Source organism: Dermochelys coriacea, chromosome 2 (genome assembly GCF_009764565.3).
Source record: "Dermochelys coriacea isolate rDerCor1 chromosome 2, rDerCor1.pri.v4, whole genome shotgun sequence".
Taxonomy (NCBI): domain Eukaryota; kingdom Metazoa; phylum Chordata; order Testudines; family Dermochelyidae; genus Dermochelys; species Dermochelys coriacea.
In genome coordinates, this window is record NC_050069.1 from 154,643,592 (window position 1) to 154,669,635 (window position 26,044).

General features: G+C 41.6%; 1 protein-coding gene across 1 annotated transcript in view; it reads left to right on the top strand.

Annotated features, from left to right (window-relative positions):
* Window positions 1-26,044, top strand: part of TMEFF1 (transmembrane protein with EGF like and two follistatin like domains 1) — a 235,437-nt gene that overhangs the window by 160,056 nt on the left and 49,337 nt on the right. The window contains exons 4-5 of the mRNA XM_038390804.2: window positions 3,960-3,986; window positions 20,577-20,673. Of these exons, the coding sequence (XP_038246732.1) occupies window positions 3,960-3,986; window positions 20,577-20,673 (124 nt within the window). The remainder of the gene's footprint in view (window positions 1-3,959; window positions 3,987-20,576; window positions 20,674-26,044) is intronic.

A 26,044-nucleotide genomic window follows, 5' to 3' on the forward strand; every position in this document is an offset into this window, starting at 1 on the left:
TTCCTATTGCATCTCTGTAGGCACACTAATCATAGAATCATAGAATACCAGGGTTGGAAGGGACCTCAGGAGGTCATCTAGTCCAACCCCCTGCTCAAAGCAGGACGAATCCCCAATTTTTGCCCCAGATCCCAAATGGCCCCCTCAAGGATTGAACTCACAACCCTGGTTTAGCAGGCCAATGCGCAAACCACTGAGCTATCCCTCCGCCCCCTATCAAATTCATAATACACACATGAAACAGCTACTTTAAAACCTCCCAATCCACAACCCTTACAAGTTCAAAAAGAAAAGGAGTACTTGTGGCACCTTAGAGACTAACAAATTTATTAGAGCATAAGCTTTCGTGAGCTACAGCTCACTTCATTGGTGCCCCCCCAAATGCATCCGATGAAGTGAGCTGTAGCTCACGAAAGCTTATGCTCTAATAAATTTGTTAGTCTCTAAGGTGCCAAAAGTACTCCTTTTCTTTTTGCGAATACAGACTAACACGGCTGCTACTCTGAAAAAAGTTCAAAAAGAAACCCCCCACCTTACTCAACTCCCCCACCCCCCCACCCCCGGAGAGGCCTACATAAATAAACCTTGCAGCGCAGACTGAAAATAAGCAAATTTGGGATTTGTCAGACCAAACAAAACTGGATTTCCAAAGATGGGAACTTGCCAATGAAAACACTCTGAGACAGACCCTCTGCTTATGTAAATTGATTTCAAAGGATGTACACCAGCTGAGGATCAAAACTTCTCTGCATGCAGCCGGAGTGAAATCCCAAAGAATGGAATCTTCCTCCCTCTGTCCACAGCATGCTAGAGGAATTTCTACTGCAGCCTCTAGGCTGGAGTATCCTCAGCAGCATATTCCAGCCTCCATGTAAGGGTGTCCCAGAGGTCGTGTGTGGTTTAATCACAAAGTTATGGAACCATTATGTCCCCACACCTCTCCGCCTCGAAAGTGCACCTACCTGCTTGTTTAAATGAAGCCCCAGAGAGTACAGGGGATATTTGAATACTTTCCAGGGAATTTCAACATCCTGTTCACATGCAGCAGACTTCTAGAGTGCTGCTGCCTTTGGGGCTTTTTGGGGCAGGCACTGGAGAATCAGGGTTTGAAATAATTTTATAGATTATGAAAAGTAGCTCCTGTAACACTGGAAGAATTGCAACTGGAATAATTCCAATTTCTTCAGACCTAAACATTTGTTTGTTTGACAGAGTTTAGCAGCTTTTATGTCACAGGTACAGAATCAGCTCATCACACAGTTACACAATCCCAAGGATGCCTACGGGTTTAGCTTATGTATGCAGAAGATGCCACCTTCAAATTTGTTAATCAAGCAATGCTGCACCATATGTCACATTGTCTGTTCAATGGTGCAACAGTTAAATGCTTCACAAGGGCTGTCTGCTTTTCAGAAAATTGGGTCATTATTGATGTCAAGAAAATACCAGACAGACATTTTCCTTATGTTATCCTATTAGTTTATTTAAACAATGAGACTCCAGTGTGAGATTTGGTGTAATAGTATGGAATTAAGAAGGGAAAATGTAGGTTGAATAGCAGGAAAATCTCCATTCCAGACGACAGCCCCTGTGGTAAGAGGTTATTTTTAATGCATGGTAGTGACCTATTGCCAAAGAATTTCACCCTGTAATTCCTGCATTGAAAGAAACAATTCTTAGAAATATAGCAAATTAGAAAAAGAACTGAACAAGCTGGGAGGTTTTCTGGCTTGAACTATGAGTTCCTGACAGGAAGTAAGAACCCCCCTTGGGTCTGGGTGTGTAGAATTAAACAGGGCTAACTCACCTGCCTACTCTATCCCCTGAGCAAGTGTGCTGGGGGAGGTGGGAAATGAGTGGAATTCTGGCTCTACTCCCCTCCTCACCTTCTGGAGTGGCTGAGCCAGTTAGTCAATTTACTGTTGGTATAAGCCAGCTGTAAATTTCTCTCCTCTTCCCCTTCCCTTCCCTTCCCTTCCCCACAAGGATATAACAGAGAAGGATTGGTGGCTCAGAAGTGGATGTTTGAAGGCAGTGTGTCTTCATGGCAATGTCAGCTCATGGTGTAACTTGAGTGTTGGCCATAGTCCAACTCCAGTCCACACACAAAAATCTGTATCTTGAGTTAAGTGGTACTTTAAATTCAACCTGACTGATCTGTTGAGGGTATGCGTTGAAGCTTGAGTGCTGCTGATGCAGAAGCCAGGAATGAAGTGGGATGCAGCTACAGGCCACAGTTTGAGTTAGTACAACTCATCAGTGGCTCATCCAATCACTTTGTGTTACTAATCCAATCACTGTGCAGCTCCAGTGTTTTTTCACAGTGTGGCCACTTCAGCAGTAGGCTAGTTAATGCCAGACTAGTACAGGTAACTGGAGCAAATTCTGAAATAAAGACACACCGAGTCACAATGACTCCTGAGGCCACTTCTGGAGTCATACAATTTATGCACCACCCCTAGCCTAGGGCTGTGTTTCAAGTCAAAATGTAGCCACTGTTAAACAGATTACAAAAATCAAATTGTAAATTATTAGTCTGTTTTTTGTTTAACAACTTGGAATCTTTTATAATTTAAAAAGGACTTAAAAGCAATAAGAGAAACAAGCGAGGTGAAATGATATACAGTAACTCCTCACTTAAAGTCATCCCAGTTAACGTTGTTTCATTGTTACATTGCTGATCAACTAGGGAACATGCTCGTTTAAAGTTGTGCAATGCTCCCTTAGAATGTTGTTTGGCAGCCGCCTGCTTTGTCCACTGCTTGCAGGAAGAGCAGCCTGTTTCAGCTAGCTGGTGGGGGCTTGGAACCAGGGTAGACCGGCAGCCCCTCATCAGCTCTCTTATCATCTCCCCGCTCCCCTAAGTTCCCTGTTTGGCAGCCGCCCAGCAGGTTATCAATTGCTGGCAGTTCAGCTGTCCCTCCCCCTGCTGCCATGTGCTGCTCCTGCCCTCTGCCTTGGAGCTGCTCCCGGGAGCCTCCTGCTTGCTGGGGCAGGGAGAGAAGAGGGGGAGTTAATGTCAGGGTATCCCACTCCCCCTTGCTCCTGCACCCTGCTTACCCCATCTCCATAGAGCAGCGGGACACAGAACAGGGCTCAGGATGGAGGGAGCTTCCTGGCAACAGCTGTGGTCTCAGCTTGCTGATTAACTTAATGAGGCAGTGTACTTAAGAGTGGGTCAGCGTACTTAAAGGGGAAATGCACATCTCTCTCTCTCACACACACACAGAGAGAATGTCTCTGTCTCTGTCTGCCATGCTGTCTCCTCTCCCTCCATTCCTGCTGCCTTGTAGAGTGTGAGGCTACATTAACAACGAGTTAACCCCTTGAAGACTCAGCCAATTGCTAGTTCATCATTTAGCAGTAAGGCATTCCCTGGGAAATATCCTACCCTCTGACTTCACCACCTCAACCAAGCTTCACAATCATTATTGCTGTGTACAGTATTAAATTGTTTGTTTAAAACTTATACTCCGTGTGTGTGTGTGTGTGTGTGTATGTATGTGTGTGTATATATATATAGTCTTTTGTCTGGCAAAAAAAAATTTCCCTGGAACCTAACCTCCCCCCCCATTTACATTAATTCTTATGGGGAAATTGGTTTGCTTAACATTGTTTCGCTTAAAGTCACATCTTTCAGGAACATAACTACAACGTTAAGTGAGGAGTTACTGTATTTTGTTGGTGATGCAGCTACAGACTACAAGCAATGGTTTTCAGCAACACATACAAAAAACACTGCTGCTCTCAGAGCAAATTTACCTTGACAGGTAGGAAAAGAGTGTATGATAAGACTGGACAAATTCTAATAGTGATGTGTGATATGATGGGAGACATTGTTTTTACATTTGGCTCCTGATATGTAATATTTGTATAGTTTTTGCAATGACAGGTTCTTGAATAAAGAGCTATTCCTGAGACAATGTTGTGATTTTTTGTCCCTTTTATTTCCTTATCAGATAATGGTTCTGGATCAGGAGAAGGGGGTAAGTACACAGTCACAATTGCACTTGTTTTCTGTTGTAGTACATTTTTGTGTGTACTTAAGTCTGTTTTATTTATACTCTTTCATGTAAATTATGAAAAACAGGTAATTTTTAAATTCTTTCAGCATGAAAAACCCAGTGTGGTTTTAGTAATACATGAAAGCCGTTCTATGGCAGTTTGTACCTATCCCTCATTGACTTGCACAAACTGCTGCATGATATCTGTCACATTTTTGGATCATTCCATTGCCTGCTTTGAACAGTTCTGCACAGCCTGAGGGAAAGCACATGTTTCACGAGGAGCTAGATGAGTCTGCAAGGTATAGAGTTACAATGGTGCTTCTCTAGCATGGACAAGGTCTTAATTACAGCTGACCTAGAGCAGATTTGAACCAATGTTCTCGGGAGAAAAATCCCCTAAGCATCCAGCACCCCTGTGTTGTTTAATATTTCAAAATATCTTTAATTACATTAAAAGTTGCTATTGTGGAAAATGATTATTTACTTGGCTGTGTGACTAAACCCTAAATTTAACTCACAAGGAGTCAGGAGCTAGCTTTTCTTTTTTATATACTAAGAGGGAACTGGGGCAATATTTATCCTCTTCACCAACAGGTGACAATCATCACTCCATTGCACCAGTTCCCTTTTCTACTCTGCTTTGTTGGCTAGTTGCCTCAGCAACCTCTTGCATCTCCAATATAGAGGATACAGATTATGTTAATTCATCCCATATCTCCTGATTTTAACTTGGCTTCCAGTTTTAGAAGAGCTCATATGTTGATAGAATTCACTCTGATTTTGGTCATACAAAACAAATCTTCTTAAAATTAAGTTTAATTTTTAAAAGCGTTTGGGTGGAAGATACCACATGATGACAGAATGATATAGTCTTGTTTCACTCTAGCTCTAGCTGCTTAACTGGGAGTTGCACTGTAGGAAAAGAAACTACAAAAAAAGATTAGGCTGGTCTTCAACATGTCATATTATTTCTCTGTGTCTGACAAAGTGATGGAATCCGTCCTTCCTTGAGTCACTGGAAAATGTTCTGGACAAGAATTCAAGATTATTAAAAAAATTTATATTAAACTGAAGCTACGATTGAGTACATATCAGTAATTTAAGGTAAAGCATTACATGGATGTTGTAATAATCCTGAGAACAAATATTACAAAGCCAGGAAATTCAGAGTTAAAGATAAACTTAAAAGAAATCTAAATGTTAAGGTCTTGAAGTCCACAGTTCCAACACTCAAACAGCCTTAGCTCTGCCCTGTAGTGACATCATGCAAAAAGGCTTCTTAGGGTTGTTTTTTTTTTTTAAAAAATCTTTGTGTACATTTTATTTCTCCACACACTGCAAGATGTTAAGGGTGTTATGAGGGTAACTTTATTAAAGTTTGTGAAGCATTCATATACTGCAGTGACAGGGGAAAAGTACGGTAGAAGAAGATGAGAGAATCCCTAGTGGAAAAGAAAGGGAGGAGACCCCACTTTTTGTTTGTGGGGGCAAGGAGAATAAACTGAAAGTGACAAAAGGAGAGCCGAACAGGGAACTTAGGTTGGGGAGAAGGAGAGGAAAAAAGGGGAATATGCTAAAGGAGGGAGCAATCCTGGTAACCACCCCAGTCGCAGCAGAGAGGGTAGCAAGCTACTACTCTGTCCCTAAGAAGATCTGAACCATTGTGGTTGACGATCTTAGCCTACCCAGGGTCGGGTGGTTTTATACAAGACAGATACAAAGCTCGAAGAGAATTTTATGTGGTTCCAGATAAGTATTCTGGTATGTTCACAGCATACAGACAGAGAAGTTGGATAAAAAAACATAAAATACTCTTGCTGGAAGGTTGCAACATAACACTATGTAATTATTGGGGTTGCTCAGGGCCGGACTACACCAAGCCCCCAAGATGCTAGTAGTGTGCCAGGTGTATTGTGATTTGGAGGCAAGCACTATAGGTGTTTCAACAGCTAGGCCTTGTAGATGCTAACCCTGGTGGGTCCCAGTAACCACTCTGACATATAACTAAGTGAAAGGGTATTTTACTAGGGCTGGCAGGAAAGGGAAAGGTTGCAAATACCGTAGGTATAGAGGCTTAAACAGTTAATGTTCAAAGTGAGCAATATCAATAAATAGTTGGGCACTGGAGCAGTCCAACTGAGAGTCAGGGCTCTTTGGGCCTAGTGCATGGGATGCCCTCTCCAGTCTCTATTCAAGCAAATAGGAGCTTACAAGTTTACAAGCGTGGGTCACTTAGTAGTGTCTCTCTCATGGGGCCCCTCTGCACTGGCTCCCTGCCCAGCAACTGCTGTCCCCCAGAAACCCCATACAGACCTGCACCCTGCTGTAATGTCTAGCAGTCACAATTTGTTCTACGCCCAGCTCTGCATACAATTCCTGGGATTCCTCTCTGCATCTGGCCTTTCTGCAGCTCCTGTAGGGTTGCCAAGTGTCTGGTTTTTGACTGGAAAGCCTGGTCAAAAATGGACCCTGGTGACTCCAGTCAGCACCGCCAATCGGGCCATTAAAAGTCCGGTCGGAGGTGCTTCAGGGCTAAGGTAGGCTAGTCCCTACCTGTCCTGGCACCGCGCTGCACGCTGGAAGTGACCAGCAGGTCTGGCTCCTGGATGGGGGGGGGTCACGAGGCTCTGCGCGCTGCCCCCACCCCAAGCATCAGCTCTGTACTCCCATTGGCCGGGAACCAGAGCCAATGGGCGGTGCCTGCGGATGGGAGCAGCATGTGGAGTCTCCTGTCCTGTCCCTGCCCTGCCAGGAAAGACAGGGAGCCTGCCATAGCCCCGCTGACCAGGATCCGCTCAAGGTAAGCCCAAGCCCTGCCCCAGCCCTGAACCCCTCATCCCCAGCCCTACCCCAGAGCCCGCACCCCAACCCACATCCCAACCCCCTGCCTCAACCCACAGCCCCCTCCCACACTCTGAATCCCTCGGCCCCATCCCCCAGCCTGGAGCCCCCTCCTGCACCTCAAGCCCCTCATCTCCAGCCCAACCTCAGATCCCACACCCCAGCCCAGAGCCCTTACCCCCTCCTGCACCCCAACCTCCTGCCCCAGCCCAGAGCCCCCTCCTGCACTCTGAACCCCTGATTTCTGATCCCACCCTGATCCCACACCCCCAGCCCAGAGCCCTCACCCTCTCCTGCACCCTGGCCCAGCTCAGTGAAAGCGAGTGAGGGTGGGGGAAAGTGAGCCACCAAGGCAGGGGGAATATAGTGAGCAGGGGGCAGGGCCTCAGGGAAGGGGCAGGGCTAGGATGTTTGGTTTTGTGCAGTTAGAAAGTTGGCAACCCTACTCACTAGCCTTGCACCAGCTCCTTCCTAACAGAGCCCATCCACTTCCTGGTTCAGGACCCTCCCGCATTCCCTTTGTCTGGCCAGAGGAAAGGGAAGTACAGTGGGGAGGAGGCTGATGGGAGTTGTTGTCATTTACTTAGCAGATCCATCACAGCTATTTTATTCCTTAGAATTCAGAAGAACGGAACAATAACACACAAGAACCCAAAATAGAGCAAAAAGCTGGGTGCTCCCAAAAACAGAGGCACAACTCACCCTCCTGTACATTATGCTATGTGTCTGCTAAATGACTGCCAATCTTATGCTTACCTATGGATACCCCTAGCCTGCAAGCAGGAACGGGAAGCCCCACCATTTCTTCCCCCCAGAGTGATAGCTTGCAAACTCAGTACAGTCCTCAATTCACTATAGATTCCAATTTTCAGATGCTAATGGTGGTAAATGCCAGTTATGTATCTAACTGGTCATGTATGATAGTGTATGCTGTTGTGATAACTGCAAACACAAAGTATATATGTGTAGCTGATCATACGCAGCTCAAAAAATGTGCATGTTGCTGTCCAGGTCCATGGTAATATTAGTAGATTTTTGCACCTCAGTCGAGTAATGGTAAAAGTCTAAATTCTGCCCTACAATCACCATGAATCTGACTGTTAGGGTTTCCAGTGCTAAACAAGGTCATTGTTCAACAGACTGCTAGCACTAGGTATGATTTAAATTTGTGGTGTTGGTTCATGTGGTTTTGTTTCAGTTGCTAATTCCTTAGTTATTCTGTAACTTGACTCAACACAGAATATCCTCCTAGTTGAGAATAGCATCCTCTGAAATATAATGATGTTTGTGCCAAAAGAGCAGATTTGCAACAGGAAAAAGACTTATTCCACAGTGGATTAGCTCAGATAATGTTTCCCTAAATTGTCACGTATCACAAAAAGGCCAAAGATCATGTAACTACTCTGCTGGACTCTCTGCCAAATCATGTTTACTGTCACCAAGATGTTAGAATAAAGCAGTTGGAGTTGTAGCATTTTGCAGTATGCCTGACAGTGAAATGACAGTCATATCATCCACCTATTTTTTCAGCTGTGACACACTTATCTAGGTTGCCTTCTGACATTTTGGTTAAGCGATTTTCAGTCTCTTGTGCTCTCGCAACCCATCAGCAGTCACACAATAATTGCCCATGTTGCTCATGACAGAAGTCTGAACTTAAAATGCATTATTTTTATTAGCCTTATTGAATTTATGAAATTCAGCTGTAGATCACTAGTGGCTTTTAGAGTCCAAAGCCACTTAATATGAGGATGGGATGTTAATTCAGAAGGTAAAGCAGTTTTGAAAATCTCATTAATATGCCTTTATGCCCCCACCTTCCTACTGAAAGAAACATTTGTTACTGAGGCTCATCCCTGAAAATATTGCTTATTTGATACCACAGCTGATGATTTGGAACTCTTTAGAATGCATATAAAGACAAGGGGATATTCCATTTTGGAGGCAAAATTGATGATGGAGTTTGGGTATTTTCTTTGATGCAGTCTTGTTTAATTACAAGGAATGTACAAAGTCCTGATTCTCTGAGTGTAGGAGGAACCACAGGCAAAAGGAGTATTTTTTTAATTTACAGCCCCAAGCTTCTTTTTAGCCAGCACCCCCAACTCAGAATCTTTCTCTAAGTTTCTCTCAAGGTCACACTGTTACTGGCTGCTGCTTGGATTTCTTCAGGCTGTCTCTGTCTCTCTCTAGTTGTGTGATTTCCTGCTTTCCTTCTTCCCCCCCACCCACTTCTCTCTCATCCAAAACAATAATCAGCAAACCCCCCTTTGTCCACACAATCCAAAACTCATAGGCAGGTTCACAACCCCTTTTGTCTTAGCTGGAGGATTGTGATTAATTTATCTTTACAATTATGTTAATTGAAGGGTGCATTCATAATCATCAATCTCAACAAAGTTTTTACTCAACCCATAACCATGTGTCATACAGCTCATAACAATATTATTCAACAATTTTCCTGCTCTGCCAAAACACATAATCTTAATTGTTTTATATTCTTCTTCCAATAAATATGATTTGTTACTGTTGTTTTTGTTTCAGCAAAAGAGAAGTTAGTTTTAAATTCATGTCCCTATCTATCATTTCAGAAAATGGGACAAAGTATACCTGATTTATAACAAAATGAAATCAGTGGGGTTATATAGGTTGTAAATCTAGGCAGAATTTGATCCAGTAAATTGAGCAGGAAAATTCTTATATGGCCCATCCTTATGAGGAAGCTGGATGGCTAGCTAGCATGCATTTTTGTTTTTGCATACCAAGGTATTTTTTGTCTCCAAACCTTTTATTTCTAGTGGTACTTAGTGCACAAATTCTACTTAGAGTGACAGTTGTGTACATTCACTGAAGTAGCCTTGGGAAGAGTGATTTCAGTGGGATTGCATAGGAATGACTAAGAAGAGAATGTAGTATGTTTTTTCACTGTGCTCTCTTAGTGAAAGCTCTCTAATTGACAGGAAAAACCCAGTGAGTAGTGGCTTTTGTAGTGACTCACTGTAACTTACCTGAAGCAACCCCAGTATTTATAGCCCCATGGTTTTAACCTACTCCAATATCCCCTGCTTAGTTGCTAAAGGCATTTTAGAGCCAAGCACTGCATTGGTCCTGCTGCAGGTGAGTCAACTGCAGGAGAACTATAGGGGCCATTGGGCCAAATTCTGCCTGGATTTGCAACCTATGCAACCCCACTGGTTCCATTTTGTTGCAAACCAGAGATACTTTTTCTACTTTTGTATGGCACTTGCAGTGACTAGCAACGTTCAAGTAACCAAGTCCAGATTAGTGAGCCAGTGTGTCATGTCTGAAGTGGCTTAATGTAGGTCTGAGATGCCACTGGCAAATGATCAAAGTGGGCACTAATTTACAATGTGGTCCATATTCTGTAAATTATGGTGTCCACAGTCACATTGTGCATTCTGGCAGCTTCTAGCAGTGTAAGAGATGACAGCATGTGCCATTCAATGTTCTGAAATGGTTCAATACAGACCCTTGTTTCTGAGGAGGTTAAAGCCTGGAAGTTGTTTGGGGGCGTCAGCAATCAGATGTTTATTCGGTATATTAGCATTTTCCCATAATTCTTCCCAGTATGCTTCAGAATTGAATGAGGACTCTTTTAAGAAGGTTTATGGGATTTCAGATGTGTCTTTGGAAGGTTCTGGAGGTCCTCAGAAGTTGGGAAGTTCAGGCTGGGATGTTCATGGTTTGATTGTACTCACGAGGTGTGTGTGTGTGTGTGTGTGTGTGTGTGTGTGTGTGTGTGTGTGTGTGGCAGAGTGGGCAACCATTGAATGGGTGTTGATTTTAATGTTCCAGTTATAATTCTCATTGAGGCATCAGGCTGCACATTGAGAGATATGGTATGTGATCTGCCTGCCCATACTGGAATGCAATATTCAGTGGTTGAATATACCAGTGCATCGGCACCCACTTCGGGCCATGACCTAGGATAGTAGGTAGGGATATGAATTTAAGTCTTTAAAGGGAACTTTTTGGGGAGTGTGGTTGGGTTCCATTTTGTCAAAGTTGTTTATTGTGATGCACAAAGGAGGAATGTAGCCAAGTCAGACAAATTAAAGGGTGTTATTCAATCTTGTCTTATTTGGAGGGCTTTCTCGGACTACCATTGGTGGTTGGAGAGTGCAACAGTTCTAAAGTCACCATCTTAGAGGTTTGGTTGGGCTCCAGGGGCCCATCTAAATCTGCTGAGATACCTAGTTTTGTCCAAAGTGACAGACAGTAGCTCATATGAGGGGAGTTCCTCTGGGCTTGTTCCCTCTGGGCAGTTCTTACTGTTTTTCCACACACCAGAGCTTCTTCTCTTCTGGTTCCAGACAATCCTTAACTTCTCTGCTGAGACTGCCAATGAGGATTCCAATTAGTGCCTGTTTTCGTAGTGTTGCTTTTGTGCTATTGTCAGCTATTCACTAGGAACGAGTCTGAAACCACTAATCCATGTCAGATAGGCCATCAAACAGTTATCAGACAGTAACGATTTTGTCACTTCAGGCCTGCTCTTCAGATTCAGATCACTGACCTCAAGGTGAAAGGTTCCATATTCTAGTACCTTAGTCTCTAAGGTGCCACCGGTACTCCTTTTCTTTATATTCTAGTACCAGTCTCTTAAACCTTCTAGACCCTCAGAGAGCAAGATTTCTAAGTGTCATGCTATGGGCATAGAATTAATTTTTTTCTCTTTCGGTGCAAAAAATACATATAGCAGGTGTCTGTTTACCTAAGCAAATACATTTTATGTATTAAAATAAAATTAATTTTAGACAGATGGCAGCTGATCAATTCAGGCTTTCAAGCTGAGGAAATAACATGCTTGCAGTACAGATAGAGAAGTTAATTATTATTAAAATAATTTGTTTTGAATTCCCAATCTCTCTGAAATTTAGTAGCTGAAGTATCTTGTGATGAACATTTTACAGATTGCTTTTTGTAATTAATAAATTGATAGACAGTATGTGCTTTTTAGTAGACTACCATCTGTTCCTTACTCTCCTTGGGCACAACAGTTACCCAGGGTTGTCACACAGTCAGGCTTGTGTAAACATACAGATTTCAAAACCTTTATATTTTATAAATTTCAAAAGCTTGAATTTTTGGAGCTTTCTAAACATGTCAGTTACAGAAGGTGGAGAAGGATAATACAACATTGCATTTCTATAGCACCTCCAATCTGAGAGTCTGAGAGTGATTTACAAACATTACAGGGCTGATTCTGTCCTGAATAGTGCCTTAAACCCCTATTAGCCCCATTTATTTCTGTAAGTTAGTAAAAGTGGCAACAACACTCAGAATACCCTTGTGAGGCAAGGAAAGGAGACAAATATAGAGGGCCTGACTGTGCAGCCTTTAGCACTTACGCAAGTAGTGACTTCTGGGTGAGTGATCTCCTGTGTTAGTGCTTGCTATCCTGAGTAAGGGTATCACAATCAGGACCATGGAGAGGCTAAGAGACAGATGTCTGGCCCTTATCTGAAAGGACAAGGAATGAGGAACCCACTCCCCACTGTGCTGTCCTTGTAAGGGCTTGGCATAATGGTATTGCCTGTGTTCATGAAAGTGCAGGGACTGCTCCCTCATCACTCTTCTGGGCATATGGTGACTTTCCTACCTCCTCACTATCATATGTTGGTGCATAGTTTGTCAAATATGTATTTTTGAAGTTGTTTAGCTTCCCTTTGGAGCATCAAGAACTGGCTCCTGAGGAAACAGATCACAGGAGTACTTGAATATTAGTCTATTCCTCCATGGTGATTCTTATGCAGTCAGAGAAAACTCATCAAATGCTACCAGAAATGTTAACTTTGTCTGACATTACTCATTGTTAATACATAAGAATACTGTTTGTGAGTTAAGTTTGCCAGATATGTAATATACCTAACACAGAACTACAAAAGGAAGGAAAAGAAAAATGAAAGCATCTAACATACGCTCTACTCCTCCACCCTGAGTCACACATCTCATCACTAGAACAACCGCCGGACAACACACTCCTACCTTAATTCTGCCTCAGAAGGCACGTCAGTCTTCAAACTCGCCCCTTCTCCAAACTCACAACCACACTAAATGGAGAAGATGTCTCTCCTGCCATCATCTATAGTGATCTCATGGTCGAAGGCAAAGGTGCTGGTAGGCTGGCCCCCTCCCTACTGGAGCAGAGCTAAGGTTGCTGTGTGGTATTTTATGGTGAATGATGGATGTTCCATCAGTGAGATGTGGATCTCTGGGTGGAAGAGGAGAATTCTGCTCCTAAACTGGCTAAACAGTTTCACAGTGAACAGGATCTTCCACATTGGTAACCATTCCTTACACAAGCCAGCAGAAAATTCAACTTTATCGAAAGATATGAAAATTCAGAATAAATATGCTGTTTTTCATATAAAACAAAGGGTATGTCTACACCTCAGTCAGATCAGTTGATCTAACTAGCTTGAATACCAATAGCCATGAAGCTGCAACAACACAGGCTATGCCCAGGTCATGAGCAGGCTTGTACAGCCCATGCTGCCACAGTTTTGTTGCTATTGTTATTGTACTTAGCTTGATCAACGCTAGCTCAGGGATGTCTACACATGCTGCAGTCAACTTCTGATTGCAAAACAGACCACAGCCTTAACTATGGCATCATAATAGTGTTTCCATAATCTGTCAATCAGACAAGTCACTAGATCGTAGCCTTCAGCTACAGCCTGTAGTAAGGGTGTTGTGTCGCTACACTGCCTCAAGGAGGTGCATTGGGAGGCATTTTGGAGACATCCTAGTTGTGCTGAGAGGAGCACAATAGGAGACACCTGTCTTAAGAGGTGAAGCACACAACATGGTCAGCATGCAGGAGTGATAGAGCTCTGGTTCCCCCTATTTCCCAACCCCTTTTAAATAAATTGCTCCTAAGAGGAACACCTCTCTAGCAGCCTTTGTATTCAGAACACAGAGGCTTCAGTCCTTAGTAGGGCATGCAGGTCAGAGAGCAGTCCTTTCTGCATGGTCACATAAAGGCTGGCCACAACTTAACCATAAACACTAGTCACTCCACTCTCGTACAGTGTATTTGTATTTCAGTTTCATAGTACTGGATTGTGACTTTAGGTACAGTCCTGAACAAAGTGTGGATATGTATGCTGTACTATCCCAGGGTAGCCCTGGAAGACATTCAGACTCAGTATATCTACAACAGCAAAGAAAACCTCGCAGCTGGTCACAGGGCTGCTTCAGTGCTGTGTAGACTTCCAGGCTTAGGCTGGAGCCTGATCTCTGGGACCTTGCTACCTTGCAGGGTCCTAGAGCCCAGGCTTCATCCTGAGCCCAGACATCTACACAGCAATGAAGCAACCTAAGCCCCCTGAGCATGAGTCAGCTGGCACAGGCCAGCCATAGAGGTCTAGTTGCTGTGTAGACATACCAAGAAAGCGACCCTGGGCTGCTGTGTGTGTATGTGTGTGTATGTTAATTTGATGTATTTTTATTATATATATGAGACTGTGAAAAGAGGGAACAAATGAGCACTCATTGAGAACAAAATCAAGATGCTGAGAACAAAATTAATCAAGACAACACAGGATGTGAACAGAAGAAATTCTTTAATTGCCTATGCTCCAGTGCCAGGAGTCTGGGTAATAAACAAGAGGAATTGGAATTGCTCATTTATGAGCATAAATTCAATCTAGTTGGTATTACTAAAACCTAGTGGGATGATTCGCATGATTGGAATGTAGAAATCAATTATTATAACCCATTTAGGAAGGATCGAGTAGGTAAAAGGGGAGGGAGAGTGACATTCTGTCAAAAATGGTATTACCTGTTTCTGAGTCACTGACAGCTTGGAAGAAAATGATCTTGAATGTTTATGGATCAATGTCCCCACAGATAAAGCACAAGATTGGTACTAATTGTTGTCTGCTACAGACCACAAAATCACACTAGAGAACAGGATGACCAGCTCCCTTAGAACCTATCTTTAATGTGGGGGGTGGGGGAGTAGAAGGGGGGATCTCTGTGATCATGGAGGACTTTAATGTGAGTGACACATGTTTAGGCCTGGAAGGATTAGATTTTTATCAGTTAATGTTGGTAAACATTAATTTCACTGTACACTCACAAACCGATAAAAATATTTCTGTTGATGATAACACAAATGTTAGCACAGTTTGTTTTAAGGATATTTACTGTGTATATTTTGATATGTGATGTTGACAATTTATGTTTTAACGGTTATAAAGCTTTAACTTTTTGAATTTCCACATCTACTGTCATTAAATTATTATCTGTTCCCCCCATAATTTCTTTCAAGTGTGAAAACTTAGTGATTAAAAATAGAAAATATGCATAAAAATCAGCATCAATATTAGCTGTTGAAATTTAAAAAATAAAAATTGAATTCTACCAAATCTACATATGCTAGAGGCCTCGTGCTGCCAGTGTTAAAACATCCTGAGAATTTCTAAATAATATAGATGAGAATTGCCTAACCAACAAAGTGGTGCATCCAACATAGAGGAATTCTAGCTCTAATGAGACTAATTGATTAAGGTGGGCTATTATCAGCAGGAGAAAAAAAAACTTTTGTAGTGATAATCAGGGTGGCCCATTTCAAACAGTTGACAAGAATTTTCCCCCTACTGTTACTCACACCTCCTTGTCAACTGTTTGAAATGGGCCATCCTGATTATCACTACAAAAGTTTTTTTTTCTCCTGCTGATAATAGCCCACCTTAATCAATTAGTCTCATTAGAGTTGGTATGGCAACCCCCATTTTTTTCACGTTCTCTGTATGTATATATATATATATCTTGCTACTGTACTTTCCACTGCATGCATCTGATAAAGTGGGCTTTAGTCCATGAAAGCTTATGCTCAAAAAAATTTGTTAGTCTCTAAGGTGCCACAAGTACTCCTCGTTCTTTTAGCTGTTTTGCTTAGCAAAGAGAAGGTTACAAGGTGACTTGATTACAGTCTATATGTTCCTACATTAGGAATAAATATTTAATAATGGGCTCTTCAGTCTAGCAAAGATATAACATGATCCAAAGGCTGGAAATTGAAAGTACACCAATTCAGACTAGACATAAAGTATAAATTTTTAACAATGAGGATACTTAACCATTAGAACAGTTTACCAAGGGCCATGGTGGATTCTCCATCACTGACCATTTTTAAATCAAGATGGGATGTTTTTCTAAAAGATCTGCTCTAGGAATTATTTTGGGGGAAGTTCTATGGCCTGGAAGTCCTAGTCTACAGGAGGTCAGACCAGAGTGTTGCAGTTGGTCCCTCTGGCCTTGAAATCTATGATAGAAGGATGTTGATAAATTGGAGAGGGTTCAGAGAAGAGCCATGGGAATAATTTAAAGGTTGGAAAATATGCTTTATGGTGCAAGACTCAAGGAGCTCAATCTATTTAGCTTAACAAAGAAAAGCTTAAGGGGTGACTTGATCACAGTTTATAAATACATATGTGGGGAATAGAAATCTGATAATAGAGGACTCTTAATCTAGCAGACAAAGGCATAATAAGATATTGTGGCTGGAATTTGAAGATAGACAAATTCAGACTAGAAATGAGATTTGAATTTACAATAATTAGGATAATTAACCATGGAACAATTAGCCCAGGGTTTGATAGATTCTCCATCTCTGGAAACTTTAAAATCAAGATTGAATGTTTTTCCAAAAGGTGTGCTCTAGTTCAAACAGGAATTGATTCAGGAAAGTCCTATGGCCTGTGCTATACAGCAATGGTTCCCAAAGCCAGTCTGCCGCTTATTCAGGGAAAGCCCCTGGTGGGCCGGACGAGTTTGTTTACCTGCCGCATCCGCAGGTTTGGCCAATCGTGGCTCCCACTGGCTGCTGTTCGAGGCTCCGGGCCAGTGGGGGATGCGGGAAGTGGCACAGGCCAAGGGACGTGCTGGCTGCCCTTCGCGCAGCCCCTACTGGCCCAGAGCAGTGAACCACGGCAAGTGGGAGCCGCGATCAACCGAACCTGCGGACGTGGCAGGTAAACAAACTGGTACAGCCCGCCAGGGGCTTTCCCTGAATAAGCGGCAGACCGGCTTGGAGAAACACTGCTATACAGGAGGTCAGATTAGATTATGACAATGGTCCCTTCTGTCTTTATAATCTTTGAATCTATCACTCTGAATTTATATCAGCTATAAATTATTACATCCACCTCTCCTCATGCTTTTTCAGCTGTGCTGGCAACTGAGTAAGAAATGGAGCCAAGACTTTACTCATCTCTTTGTCTATCTAATCCCAGTTTACCTGCTCCAGGTGCATCTAGACCTAAGGTCCAAGAAGCCATGTATAGGTACAAGGTGGCTTCTTCCTATTCCATACTCCCAGGCATGCTGCATTTAAGGGATACCAACAACTTAGAATTTACACTTCTGGCATAATTTGTTTAACTGGCTATTGTTACAAATAGCACACAAGACCACTATAAGAGAAGGAGATGAGAGAAAATATTTTTCTCTGTTACTATATCTTTGACAACATTTTGTATTTTGTATAGTCAATTTCACTGTTACAGTATAGTCAGTTTCCCCTGTTTGAGTCTTTTAAAAGTCAACAAAACAGAGGAAAACACTTTAAAAGTAGGAAAATGTGGTTGTAAAAACCACCAAAATTGGCAGTGTGACTCAGGGACAGGTTAATATCTGAAATTATTTTAAACAATTTTTTTAATTCACTGTATTGCTATATTAGAGTGTTCTTTTAATGGTATTATTGAGATTGAAAATTTAGCTGCAGAACTCCAAATGTAAAAAAAAAAATACTGTAGAAAATTAAATTAACCACATTATTTTAAACTATTTCTCTGCAATATTATTTTTATTCCAGTACGGAAAAAATTATGTTCTTAAAAAGATAAAGACAGAATTAATTCTTTAAGGTGCACTGAGCATACATAGAAATGTATTATAAAATATAACTAGACACAGCTTTGGTTGTGTTTGATAATTTTATATTTATATTGGCCATCTAATATTAAAATGTGTTTGATTTTTAATGTGTGTGTTTGGCTCAAGTAGATTTTATATTTAGCTTTAACTTGGCCACTAATAAAGGCAAGAAAGCTGTGACAATAGTTTAGAAAAAATGTGAACTTTGAAATATGAAACATGTTTTCATATTATGCTTTCCTGGGGAATTTTTAATTTAGAATCAATTAACAGAAATATAAGTCATTATGGTGTATAAGGATCCTGTAGTGTGTAGAAAGAAAAGGAGTACTTGTGGCACCTTAGAGACTAACAAATTTATTAGAGCATAAGCTTTCGTGAGCTACAGCTCACTTCATCGTAGCTCACGAAAGCTTATGCTCTAATAAATTTGTTAGTCTCTAAGGTGCCACAAGTACTCCTTTTCTTTTTGCGAATACAGACTAACACGGCTGCTACTCTGAAACCTGTAGTGTGTAGAGACTCACAGTGATCTGACATGCAATGTTTGATATGTGATAATGCTTTTAAAATACACCATGTCCTTCTAACAATGCAATACTTTTGGCCCTGTGAACTTTTTGTACCTTTGAAGATTTTAATATTCTTATGGTTACATTGTTCTGCACTTTGAATTTGAAAACTATATTTTTCTTGATCAGCTTGATATTTTTTGTGAACTCGTGGAGAAAAAAAGAGAACACCATTCACTATGATATTCCACCAAATGTGTCATAACAGTTATAAATTGTTATAAACAGCTCAGGATTAAACAAAAAATGTGAATGACTAGCCAACTACAAAAGCAGTTTCTCCTCCCTTGGTGTTCACACCTCAATTGCTAGAAGAGGGCCTCATCCTCCCTGATTGAACTAACCTTGTTATCCCTAGCCTGATTCTTGCTTGCTTGTATTTATACCTGCCTCTGGAAATTCCCACTACATGCATCCAACGAAGTGGGTATTCACCCACAAAAGCTTATGCTCCAATACGTCTGTTAGTCTATAAGGTGCCACAGGACTCTTTGCCGCTTTTACTGATCCAGACTAACACATCTACCCCTCTGATACTTGACAGTTATAAATAAGGCATCTATCAAATTCTAGATAACCTACATCAGAACATTGTGGATCTACATTTTCCTCCCATGTGACTGATGAGCTGTGATGTCAGTCTGAACCACAAAAATAATGCTGTTGCCTGTAGGACCAATATTTTTGAACCTTGGAGATGTGCTCTATCTTCTACAGGAAGTTTCATTTCTTTCAGTATCTTATCAGGATAATGCTCTGGGTCTTCTGTATGTCCTAAACCACTGATGATGTTAAACATGAAAAGGAATAAGGCTGGAACTATGAGAAATTAGTATAATCTAGTACAAAATGGAAGAAAATCTATCCTCAGGGACATAGAGGAAAAAATCATTACATGTAACAAATAGTTATATGAAGCTATGTCTATAATTACAGAACTTAAATTAAAATGTTATCCTGTCTTTCTGCTTGGCTATGTATACATTCTTTACCTGAACATCATTAAATTGCTAGTTAAATGGCATTAAAAGGTGCATGTTTTATATGGTGTTAGTGTCAAATAAAGTTTCCTTAAAATGAGCTAGTATGTATATTAGTATTGGATTTAGAGAACAGAGGAAAATCAATAGCAAATCACTCTGTACAACAATAAAGGAGTAGTAAATAGCCAATGAAGCAATGTTTTTTGTTTGTTTTTTTTGCTTTTGTTTTTGTGTGCTATCTTGTAATTGTTATCAGTCTATCAAACTTTAGTTGTTGCCCAATTTTGGAAGAAGTAATACTAGTGAGGCTAATGACTGTGGTATAAATATATGACAACGCTATGCCTACAAGCTGCTTTCCTGTTGAAAGGCAAGCTGTCATAAATATAAAGGGAAGGGTAACCACCTTTCTGTATACAGTGCTATAAAATCCCTCCGGCCAGAGGCAAAGTCCTTTTACCTGTAAAGGGTTAAGAAGCTCAGGTAACCTGGCTGGCACCTGACCCAAAATGACCAATGAGGGGACAAGTTACTTTCAAATCTGGAGGGGGGGGAGGCTTTCGTCTGTCTGTGTGATACCTTTGCCAGGAACAGATCAAGGATGCAAGCCCTCCAACTCCTGTAAAGTTAGTAAGTAATCTAGCTAGAAAATGCATTAGGTTTTCTTTGTTTTGGCTTGTGAAATTTGCTGTGCTGGAGGAAATGTGTATTCCTGGTTTTGTGTCTTTTTGTAACTTAAGGTTTTGCCTAGAGGGATTCTCTATGTTTTGAATCTGACTGCCTGTAAGATTATCTTCCATTCTGATCTTACAGAGTTGTTCTCTTACCTTTTTTTGTTCTTCTAATAAAGCTCTGTTTTTTAAGAATCTGACTGGGCTTTTTGGGCCTTAAAAATCCAAGGCTGGTCTGTGCTAATCTTGTTTATTCTCAAGCCTCGCCAGGAAAGAGGATGTAAGGGCTTGGGGGGATATTTTGGGGAAATAGGAACTCCAAGTGGTCCTTTCCCTGATTGTTGGTTTGTTAAATCACTTGGTGGTGGCAGCGTTTTACCTAATCCAAGGCAAAGACTTTGTGCCTTGGGGAAGTTTTAACCTAAGATGGTAAAAATAAGCTTAGGGAGTCTTTCATGCAGGTCCCCACATCTGTACCCTAAAGTTCAAAGTGGGGAAGGAACCCTGACACAAGCTAATTTGTGTAGACAGAGTCATAGAATAATGTGAAAGAAGTCATGTTTTCTGATGACACTGCCTTGTTTTATTTAGAGTATGAAGGATCTGGAACAGAAGTTCACAGAAAACACTCCAAATGTGGGGCTTGCAAATACAGGGCTGAGTGTGATGAAGATGCAGAAAATGTTGGGTAAGTAATAAGTTTCCTTCCAAAAAATAAAAGAAAAAGACAAAAACATGATAATATTCCTGACAGTAATTTTCACCTTTAATATGTGAAATCCTGCAGCTATTTGGTAGAATTTCATGTGAATATATGTAAACAAGGAGCTACATGTAAGGATTTATTTTCTGCTTTACTTTAAAGCCTTCACAAATGGTTTATACTTCATTGGCAGAAATATCGCATTTCAGCTTGATTTCTGATTAAGGACATTATAAATACATTATTAAAATATGAATAAATAAAGGAGTCTATCAATATCATTACAATAAATAGCTTTAATGAGGTTTTTTTTTAATTCAGGTAAGAAGGAATAAGGAATCTTTAAAAAAAAGAAATCACAAAAATGTTAGTCCACTTCTCAGTTCAGATTTATTATCTACTGTAGCCCATAAAATGGTATAGGCATTTGTCAAGGCTGTCATTTCTGTCAAAATAAACTTCAGGTCAAAATATTGAGCGGAACTGGGGATCTGATTCAGTAATTTTTTTCTGGGTCATTGTGACATTTGACCTCTGAAACACACCTTTGGGAAACCCCTCTTATGAAAAGAAAAATATCTGTCAGTTGTCAAAGTAAAGGACCGTGCAAGGAATAATTTTTAGAGAATTGTAAAGAAAATCCATAGTGCACAAGCAAATGTGCAAATTAGATTGCATTGAGGCCCTGATTACGCTACATCATATTTGTATTGCATCTAACAATATATTTTGGCTGTTAGCACTGTCCTCTAAGGCAGTGGTTCTCTAAGCCGGTCTGCCGCTTTTTCAGACCGGTTTGTTTACATGCTGCGTCCGCAGGTTTGGCCGATTGCGACTCCCACTGGCTGCGGTTTGCCGCTCCAGGCCAATGGGGGCTGCGGGAAGGGCGGCCGGCACATCCTTTGGCCCACGCCGCTTCCCGTAGCCCCCATTGGCCTGGACCGGTGAACCATGGCCAGTGGGAGCCGCAATTGGCCAAACTTGCAGACGTGACAGGTAAACAAACTGGTTCGGCCCACCTGAGGCTTTCCCTGAACAAGCGGCAGACCGGCTTTGAGAACCACTGCTTTAAGGTACCAAACTATGTGTTGTCATGCAAGAGACAGCTCCTCAGGGTGGCCCTATGAGGCTTTAGTCCTTTAGGCTTTGGGAAGAAAGAAGTTAAAAGGTTTTGTATTCCAGATTAGCAAGTAGTCACACATTGGCATTGCAGTGCTGAAGGAGGTTATCTTTAGTGTCTGCTGTATGGTGAATACTGGCTTTATGGTTGCTGAGGCTCTGGGTGAGGTGTTGTGGGAAATATCATACCACTGCCTTCCAGGCCTCACTCTGGTTGTACAGGTTAGTGATATTTGTGATGTTGTTGTAGCCATGTTGGTCCCAGGATATTAGAAAGACCAGATGGGTGAGGTAATATCTTTTATTGGACCAACTTCTGTTGGTGAGAGAGACAAGCTTTTGAGCTTACATAGAGCTCTTCTCCAGACTTGAAGAAGTTGGTCCAAAAAAAGATACTATTTCACCCGTCTTGTCTCTCAGGTTAGTGATAGGCACACACAATCTGCCAAGTCCTCTGAGCATTCCTCTGTAGTGTTCAGCCTCTGTTCCACTGAACACTCTCAAGATTCTTAGATCCCCTTTTCCCTAAGGAATAATATACCTCATCTTACTAGTTTTAAGTCAGGGTCAGCACTCCACTTAACACACAGCACTTAGATATTTTTATACTACAAACAAAAATAAGTATATTGTCAAAGAATAGAGATTCAAATGATGGGCAGTAAGAATATTGGAAACAAATAGTTACTTATAAAACAAAATCATAACATCCTTTCTAGAGCCTAAACTTAACTCACAGGATGTTCCCTTTTTCCTACAGAATAGCCTACCCAAAGTCTCTGCACCCCTAGATAGACTAGACCAAACCTTTGATCTGCACCTGAAAATAGGGTCCCACTCTCTGAGCTATTTACTTCTTCCTGTTGATTTTCCTCTGAAGTCTCCACAATCTCTGAAGCAGCTTTTGACTCAATATGCTAACAGATTGCTATGATAACACACACAATGGGCAGCCATGGAGATAAGTGTTTCCCAGCTCCTGTCTGGAGAAGCTTGTCTCAAGGCATGACCTTTTTTAACTGCAGACCTCAAGAACATAATTTTTTGTATCTATATCTAACTCCTCACTTATTTTCCATACATACCTCTTGCAATGATTATGATGACCAGTGTAATATAGGCTGTCATTAGAAACCTTACATGACATTCTTTTGGTGAACCCAGGTGGTTCCTGTCACCCTGTGTGCTCAGCCAGTTGACATCAAGCGGTTTTTGGGTCACAGATACGTACACACAAGGGGAAGGATTATGATTGCCTGTGCAACCCTTAATCCTAGCACTTCCTAACTTTTGAGTACAGGACTTTTAAACATAAATAACTTCATTTTAAGACAAAGGGATTTTGTTTGTGTAGTTATCAATGCTCTATCTCTCTATCTCTCTATCTAAAGAGATAAAAACAAATACTGTTGTGTGCAACTGAGTTGTGCCCCAAGATTAATCTTAGCTCTTTTAAACTTTCATTCTCATTAAAGAAACTGAATTGTGATTCTTGAAATAGCTCTTAACTCATCTTTTTAACTAAAATTAGAGTTTATAACATTCCAGTGCTCTCTGATCAGAACTGTAACACATTTTTATTATGCAAGAACTTGCAGAACTTGAAGAACTCGGACTTTACGTTGAGTTTTGTATTTTTTTTTATTTTGTTTCATGCTCCAGAAATGTTATCTAGTTAGAACATAAGTGGTAGGTAAATTAATTGCAAAAATATAAACAACTTTATCACTTTTACAATGTCTCTGTAGAAATTGTTATTGTTGACTTTAATGTTAAGTGGACTGATTAAGAGAAAAGTGATGTCTGAGCAGATGGTTGTCACAAATGACATGCCACAGTTGGAAAATTTAATGTTCAAATCGATGCAAATTAGTATACTGTGTAATATTCCTGTATAATAATTCAGAAAGAAATTATGTTGAGGAAACATCTTAGAAATCTAATTCATCATTGTTTTTCATTTCATACATTGGTGATAATTATAATACATATTTTTAGAAGTAAACAGACTTTTATGTAAAGGCTTTTAAATACTATATAATAAGCATTTAACACATGCACAAACAATCTAAAGTTTGTATGCACAAACAGAATATGGTTACAATACAGTATATTTTTATATAAGAGAGATAATGTGGCTGATGAAATGTCTTTTATTGGACCAGCTTTTGTTGGTGGAAGCTTTCAAGCATCACAGAGCTCTTCCTCAGGCCTGGAGAAGATAACCAGAGTGTCTAAGCTAAATACAGGATGGGACACATTGTTAAGCATAAGGTGTTCCACGTTGTAGGAGACCACTTAAAATGAAGTGAGTGATTAACAACTCTGCAATCGTAGGACAATCAAGGGTTAGCCTGCAGCAGGGTGTGTTAGAAATTGTTGTAATGGGCCATAAAACCAGTGTCTCTGCTAAATCCCTGGTGTTTAGTGCCCATTATACAACAATCTCATACTACTCCAAACCTGCAGAAAACTGGACAAATTCAACAGGAATGGGTTTCATGCAGCAGCCCACACCTCTGTTAAATGAATCCCAAAACATATATATGGGAATGAGAGTGAAGCTGCCCTTCCACCCTACTTTTTAACTACCGGGCAGTTATATGCGTCCAGTGTGGTAAGATTATCCAGTTTAACCAAGAGGGGGAGATGGCACTCAGCCTTACCCCAGTACCCTTCAACTGGGGACTCAGCCTGTGCCTTTAAACCCTCTTCTTGTAGGGAGGATGAGGATACTCAGGAAGGTGACTGAGGGTTTATCTACTCTTTAAATGCTACAGCGGCACAGCTGCAATTGCGCCTCTGTAGCGCTTCAGTTTAGATCAGAGGTGGGCAAACTATGGCCCGCGAGCTACATCCAGCCCGCGGGACTGTCCTGCCCAGCCCCTGAGCTCCCAGATGGGGAGGCTAGCCCCTGGCCCCTCCCCCCCTGTCCCCCCTCTCCTGCAGCCTCAGCATGACGCGCAAGCACTCTGGCCCACCACTCCTGGCGGGCAGGGCAGTGGTATGGCTGCAAGCTCCTGCCACTCTGAGCGGCATGGTAAGGGGGGAGGGGTTGGATAAGGAGCTGGGGGTCCTGGGGGGCAGTCAGGGACAGGGAGCAGTTGGATGGGGATGGGGTCCCGGGGAATGGTTGGGGTGGGGGTCCCAGGAGGGGGCAGTCAGGAGACAAGGAGCGGGGGGGTTGGATGGGTTGGTGGTTCTGAGGGGGGTAGTCTGGGGGCAAGAAGTGGGAGGGGGAGGATAGGGGGCAGGGTCCAGGCTGTTTGGGGAGGCACAGCCTTCCCTACCCAGCCCTCCATAAAGTTTCGCAACCCAGATGTGGCCCTCAGGCCAAAAAGTTTGCCCACCCCTGGTTTAGATGCTACCTACGCTGACAGAAGGGATTCTCCTGTCAGTGTAGATAATCCACCTCCCTGAGAGGTGGTAGAATTCTTCCATCAGGAGTTAGTCAGTTTTACTACATTGCACAGGGATGTGAATTTTTCAAACCCCTGGAGTGATGAAGCTGGGTCAACCTGACTTTTTTAGTATAAACCAGGCCTCTGTCTGCGGAAACTTAAGACCACCCTTGTCCCAAACCAATTTCGGTCTGTGTCAGTCCCTCCTGAGTCTGGTGCTCAGGTCACCCTTTTAGTCCATTCATTCACACTGGATGCAAGCTGTAACAAAGCTGGTTTTTGTTTGTTTGTTTTTGTTTTAAATTTGTTGTTCCTCTTCACTACCCTAAAGATATGTCTACACTACAGTAGCTATAGTGGCACAGCTGCAGTAGTGCATCTGTGCTCCTGTAGCACCGTAGTGTAGATCAGGGATAATCAATTATTTTTTGGCAAGGTCCAAATTTCTTGGGCAAGGTATAGTCAAGGTCCAGATTCCAGAGTAAATAATTTTAAAAGTACTAATGATAATGATAAGTAAATAAAAAGATTTTGTGGTCCATTCAAAAGCCTCTGGCAGTCCAGATTTGGCCCACAGTTCACCTATTGACTACCCCTGGTATAGATGCTTCCTACTCAACAGAAGGTTTTTTTTCTATGGATGTAGTTAATTTACCTCTCCAAGAGGTGGTAGCTAGGTTGATGGAAGAATTCTTCTGTCTACAGTGCGGGTTAGGTAAACCAAAGTACATCACACAGGGAGTGACATTCTTCACAGCCCTGAGCTATGTAGCTAGATCAATCTAATTTTTAGGTGTAGACTTGGCCTAAGTAACCAGCCAATCCTCTGGGCTTCT